At 41.8% G+C, this 7,016-nt stretch overlaps 1 protein-coding gene across 1 annotated transcript; it reads left to right on the top strand.

Annotated features, from left to right (window-relative positions):
- The first annotated feature begins 360 nt into the window (after window positions 1–360).
- LOC146726303 (uncharacterized) lies at window positions 361–5,946 on the top strand. Its single transcript, XM_085496254.1, has one exon. The coding sequence runs from the start codon at window positions 361–363 to the stop codon at window positions 5,944–5,946; it is 5,586 nt and encodes a 1,861-aa protein (XP_085352380.1).
- Window positions 5,947–7,016: the final 1,070 nt, after the last annotated feature.

Raw genomic sequence — 7,016 nt, 5'->3', positions numbered from 1 at the left:
CCAATCAGATTGTTTTAATTTTAGCCTATCACAGGCGAGATGTTATTGACCTATCGTACACATTCCCGCCAATTTATATTTGCGTTACGATTACTACTTTATAGAGTTGTGTTTTCTATCACGCTCGTTCAGAGAGTATATATACTCAGAATTTGTGTATTTCACCAGTGTTCATCTGTTGTTACTACTTATTATATCAGTCTATCTGGCAATAAACCACCACTGTGTTTTTTGTATACAACTGATCTGTCTGGTTCTGTTCCGGTATAGTCTTCCCGAATCCTACCCCGGGGAGTTAACTGCTACACCCTACATTTACTCCCCAACATTTTGGTGCCGAGACCAGGATCTACAAGCAAGATGCCGGAGTCAGAACAACCCGCCGGGCAAGGAGAAAACGCCAATGGTGATCAACAAGCTGCAGCGTTACAGAAACTAAAAAGATCGCGTCGAGGTCAACGCTCACAGATGACCAGACTATTCAACAAAGCCGATGCACTCACGGCCAAGTACGAAGAAGACAGCACCGATAAACAGGCCACGCTCGACACGCTGGAAGGGCTTAATGATCAACTTACAAGTAAGTTCCATCTACTTGCCGACCTAGAAGTTAACATTTTGGATCTCACCTCAGACGAAGACTTTGATGCGGAAAACGAAACGTCCGGTGACTATCAAGCTGATATATATGAACGCAATCACAATATCGCCATGTTTGTGAGAAAGAACAGACTGAAGACGACGCCTGAGACAACAAACAGCAGTAACACTCAACCACATCCAACGCGGAAAACAGTCGCGCTACCAAAGATCGAATTACAAACCTTTTCCGGTAATGTTTTAGAATGGGCAAGTTTCTTTGATATCTTCAAGTCATCCATTCACTCTGACACTACCTTAGATAACATTCAAAAGTTTGTTTATTTACGAAGTATGTTGAAAGATGAAGCTGCAAGAACTGTCGGCGGTTTGACGCTGACGGATGCTAACTACTCACACGCAATCGAGCTACTAGAGGAAAGATACGGACAAAAGCATCAAATTATTGACGCCCATATGACTGCGTTATGGAATCTAAGTAAACCCGTGGATGACGCGAACAGTTTGAGACACTTCTATGACTCACTCGAGAGTCACGTCCGAGGACTACAATCGTTGGGGAAGGATGAGCTTACCTATGGCGAACTTTTAGTTCCTATGATAAGAGAGAAACTACCTCCAAGCATACGCAAACAGATTGCCAGAGATCATGGTAGTTCAGCCTGGACCTTACCTGACCTACGCAAAGCAATTCTACGTGAAATAGACACACTGCAAGCCGGTAAGCCAATAGACGGTTTATTCACCATGAATGATACATTGCAGCCGGAATTAACCGCTGCGTTTCACACAACAGCACAGTCAACGAAAAAGAGACCGCAAACTTGTCCCTTTTGCAAGGGTACGCACTTCGCATCGAACTGTACGATAATTACTGATACACGTAAGAGACTGGACATTGTTAAGAAAGATCGACTTTGCTTCAATTGTTTCGGTAAGCACAGAGTTTCTGAGTGCAAATCGAAATACTCGTGTCGCGTCTGCAAGAAACGCCATCATACCGCTCTACACTACGACGCGAACAAGCCTGAACGGTCATCTACATCGTCAACTACTACTTCTGAAATCACCGTGACCCTGACCAAAGCTAACCCTTTGCTAAATAAGAAAACCGCCATCGGACCCGTGCTGTTGAAAACCGCGCTTGTGCCGATATCAGCCGGGAACGGAAATCCTATACGCGCTGTTGTTCTTTTCGATGAAGGGGCAAATATGACATTCACAACAGAGAAATTTGCCCGAGAGTTGTCCGCGAAAACGACACGCCGCGAGCACATCAAACTATCAACATTTGGCGACAAAACGTCCAATGTACGCGCCATGGCATTCACTGAGTTAACCGCACATGAATTGAATGGAAATACCTCGACGATCGACGCAATGATTATACCTGAAATATCTTCGGACTTGACTAATCACATTTCCCAGGAAATTCATAACATGAGCCATTTGAAGGGATTACATTTCGCTCATCCAGTTTCTGATGATGAGAAACTTCCTATTGATATATTAATAGGGGCTGATCAATATTGGAATTACGTTGGATCTCAAGTAATTTCTGGTATGGTCGGTCCAACCGCCGTATCCTCCAAATTTGGATATTTGCTCTCCGGGCCCTCTGGAACTACTAATACAGTGGATCCTAATGTACGTATGCTTCACGTGATTTCTACTCCGGACAATTATGTTACCAAGAATACTATTGTAACGGAAAATGGCCGCGAAATTGTTGATAACGTGGATATTCAATATACTCGCCGAGGCGACGACGCAAAAGTCCAAAATGTGTGGGACTTGGAACTAATTGGAATTAAAGAAAGTCCGGAAACTGACAAACGTATGAGCTACGAATCGTATAAAGACACGCATCTGAGGGTCGACCAAGGAAAATACGTCGCACGACTACCATGGAAAGAGGATCACCCACCACTGCCGACGAACTATAGTGTTACTGTGAACCGTACACGTAACATGATTCGCCGACTAACACCCGATGTAATCAAAAAGTATGATGACATCATCGCCGAACAACGACGTCGTGATTTCATCGAAGAAGTTAACGAAGACGATACAAGAATCGGACACTATTTACCGCATAGAGCGATAAAGAAGGACTCGGCAACTACACCCATTAGAATTGTGTATGACTGCAGTTGTAGTCAGGGTGCTAGCTTTCCGAGCTTGAATGACTGTCTACAAACCGGCCCATCGTTGATAAATGACCTTCCAGCCATTCTACTACGATTTCGCTCAAATAACATTGCATTAACGAGTGACATTGAAAAGGCCTTTCTGAATGTTAGATTGGAAGAAGACGAGAGGAAATTCACGAAATTTCTGTGGCTGTTAGACGCGTCTGACCCAGAAGGTAAATTCATAACATTACAATTTAAAACAGTATTGTTTGGCGCTGTTTGCTCGCCGTTTATCTTAAATGCGGTTATAAAAACGCATTTAGACGCCAACAACACACTTTCTACAGCCAAAACATTAAAGAACAATATTTATGTTGATAATGTGATCGATGGTGTTGATACTACGGAAAATGCCATAAAATACTATAAAGAAGCCAACAAGCTAATGACGACGAGCGGATTTAAACTCAGGGCGTGGTCTTCTAATTGTGAACAATTGAACGAACTTTCCAAACGCGACAACCTCAATGAGCCCGCCGAAACTGTGTCTGTTTTGGGAATGCGATGGTCGACAAAATCGGATAAGTTGACCTACCCCAAAGTTAATAATGTACCGCTATTAACTGATCTAATTACGAAACGCGACGTTGTCAGTTTCACTTCCGCGTTATACGACCCGATTGGTTACCTAACTCCAGTCCACGTTAAAGCCCGGTTATTCATACAGTTGTTATGGAAACTCGAACTAGGCTGGGACGAACCTCTTAACTCGGACCTATGTTCGATGTGGATGCATATTGCTGAGGATCTAAACGATGCAAGAAATATTCAGGTGAAACGTCAATATTTCACTGAAGTCAATCCTGATGCCGAGTTCGAATTACACGCTTTCGCCGACGCCAGTCCCAAAGCATATGGTGCGGTGATCTACCTAAGATGTGCACAACAAACTTCCTTTGTGATGGCGAAAACCAGAATCGCGCCAATGACCGAAACTACGCTACCAAGATTGGAACTTATGGCAACATTAATTGCTACACGTCTCAGTAAATATGTCAAAGATGCGCTATCTGACACGTATAACATTACTAATTTCTATTTGTGGTCAGACAGCCAAATCACGCTTCACTGGTTAAATAGTGACAAGAAACTGCCGATCTTCGTGAAAAATCGTGTGGATGAAATTTGTGAATTTCAGTCTACTAGGAAATATTGTCCCACCGAAGAAAATCCCGCTGACTTACTAACCAGAGGGATTACCTACGAAAACCTGGAAAATTCTGATTTGTGGTGGAAAGGCCCAAAATGGCTACCAACAACAAGCGATTGGCCGAGTTGTCCTGCCTTTGATGCAAATGTATTGCATTCTGCGATTGAGCCAAATGAAACTGATCTAATTAACCCACGCACGAGAGGTGGGGTCAATGAACTACCTGCCCATGATGTTGGAATTATCACTACTCCAGCACGGGAAAATACTATTGATAATCAATCGTGTGCTGTTACTAATCCTACTGATCGGGGAATTCATCGTATTATGGATATTTCCAGATATAACGATTTAGACAAATTATTACGTGTGACCAGCTATGTGCTACGTTTTATCAACCGGATTAAGTCTAACGATATAAACACTGGAATGATAACCGCTGATGAACTGAACCGCGCTGAAAATATGTGGGTCAAACATATTCAACGTCAATACTACGGCGATACAATCCAATCCGTTAAATTTAATTTAACTCGATGTGCTCCCATCGTTCAACAACTGAATTTGTTCGTGGACGAAGATGATATACTCCGCTGTGGGAGTAGAATCCATAATGCTGCATTAGATTTTGTGACGAAATTTCCAGCATTAATACCCTCGCATCACAAACTAACGGACTTGATCATTTGGAAAGCACACAATCTGATGTGTCATGAAGGAGTTCAATCTACAGTGACGCATATACGACAGAAATATTGGATACCTAAAATACGGATTATTGTGCGTAACGTCATTCACAAGTGTGTGAAATGCAATAAAGTTACAGGGAAACCGTACGCAAACCCAGTTCAGGCACCGTTGCCGAGTTACCGAGTGAACATTGTCCCTGCTTTCACTATAACTGGTGTAGATTTCACGGGAAATCTATTTACGAAATCAGCTGATGGAACACGCGATAAAGCGTACGTTTGTTTATTTACTTGTGGGGTGACACGTGCGATTCACCTCGAACTTGTGCCTGATTTGTCAACAAAAACGTTCATGCACGCATTCAGAAGATTTGCTGCCAGACGTTCACTTCCAAGTCGCATGTTGTCTGATAATGCATCGACCTACATTTCCGCGGCTGATGAAATTCGCACACTATTTGATACACCGGAAGTCCGAGACTTTCTCGCTGCACACCGAGTGCAATGGACTTTTATACCGAAACGTGCCCCGTGGTATGGAGGTTTTTGGGAGAGATTAATTGGGCTAACAAAAAATGCTATTAAGAAGACACTGGGTCGAGCGTTAATATCATTCGACGAACTCTCAACATTAGTAACAGAAATTGAAGTCGTTCTCAATGATCGACCCCTTACGTACGTGTCATCAAGTATTAATGACAACATAGCATTGACTCCGAATCACCTACTTCACGGGCGGACATTGACCTCATTGCCATATATCGAAGTCACTGACGACGAAATACGCGATCCTACTTATCAGTTCTCAGACCACCGTGAAATGAATAATCGTTATGTCCACTTGTCAAGATTACATGCTCAATTTTGGCGAAGATGGTCGACCGAATATTTGACTGCCCTTCGAGAGAGACACCCAACTACAGGAAGTAAAGGGAATACAATAAAAGTTGGAGATGTTGTGATAATCCACAGTGATGTGGATAAACGCCAGAAATGGCATCTTGGCACCGTAACTAAATTAGTTTACGGCAACGACCAACTTGTGAGATCCGCTGAGTTAAATACAGCTAACGGACCTACCAATCGGCCGATACATAAATTGTATCCGTTAGAAGTTGTTTCCAAGGAATTAACGTCGCCTGAAAGTAATAATCAATCAGATGTTAGATTACCTGCAGAGACAATACAAAATATTGGACTAACCGCTGACAAAGATGTCACCACCACCCAGATGACTGGTGACACTATTCCTAAGCGACCAACCAGGGATTCTGCCGTGGCAGCCCGAATAAGAATTGCTGATTTAATGTGACTTTCGAAATTTCAATTTCATTTTCATTATTATGTTTTTATTCGTAATATTCAACCAAATAAATATGGACAGTCGGCTGAAATGCCTTCCGTGGACACTTTATTTACTTGAATCTTTTATCCAATACCGTTATTATTGTTCGAGGTACATGATTTCATTGATAATGTAGTAGACATACATTTTCATATGTTTTTATTTTTGAGGCGCGGAGAATTTAGAGAAGCAGTCATGTAACGTTACGCCTCGGATTCTGAGATAAATCTCTCAGCCAATCAGATTGTTTTAATTTTAGCCTATCACAGGCGAGATGTTATTGACCTATCGTACACATTCCCGCCAATTTATATTTGCGTTACGATTACTACTTTATAGAGTTGTGTTTTCTATCACGCTCGTTCAGAGAGTATATATACTCAGAATTTGTGTATTTCACCAGTGTTCATCTGTTGTTACTACTTATTATATCAGTCTATCTGGCAATAAACCACCACTGTGTTTTTTGTATACAACTGATCTGTCTGGTTCTGTTCCGGTATAGTCTTCCCGAATCCTACCCCGGGGAGTTAACTGCTACACCCTACATTTACTCCCCAACAAGGTGTACGTTCATATTCTATTTAGTAACGTGTACGTTCATACTCTATTTAGTGACGTGTACGTTCACACTCTTATTTAGTGAGGTGTACGTTCATATTCTATTTAGTGACGTGTACGTTCATACTCTATTTCGTGACGTGTACGTCCATACTCTATTTAGTGACGTGTACGTTCATACTCTATTTAGTGACGTGTACGTTCATACTCTATTTCGGGAGGTGTACGTTCATATTCTATTTAGTGACGTGTACGTTCATATTCTATTTAGTGATGTGTACGTTCATATTCTATTCTACTTAATGAGGTGTATGTTCATATTCTATTTAGTGACGTGTACGTTCATATTCTATTTAGTGACGTGTACGTTCATACTCTATTTAGTGACGTGTACGTTCATACTCTATTTAGTGACGTGTACGTTCATACTCTATTTAGTGACGTGTACGTTCATACTCTATTAAGTGACGTGTACG

Source organism: Saccoglossus kowalevskii, unplaced genomic scaffold (genome assembly GCF_978046115.1).
Source record: "Saccoglossus kowalevskii unplaced genomic scaffold, keSacKowa6.1 SCAFFOLD_24, whole genome shotgun sequence".
Lineage (NCBI taxonomy): Eukaryota > Metazoa > Hemichordata > Enteropneusta > Harrimaniidae > Saccoglossus > Saccoglossus kowalevskii.
The sequence above is the reverse complement of the archived record's forward strand: the minus strand, read 5'-3'. Positions and strand labels throughout refer to the sequence as shown.

Bases quoted from the DNA above. Each gene is read 5' to 3' on its own strand.
- LOC146726303 (XM_085496254.1), top strand. From the start codon at position 361: ATGCCGGAGTCAGAACAACCCGCCGGGCAAGGAGAAAACGCCAATGGT.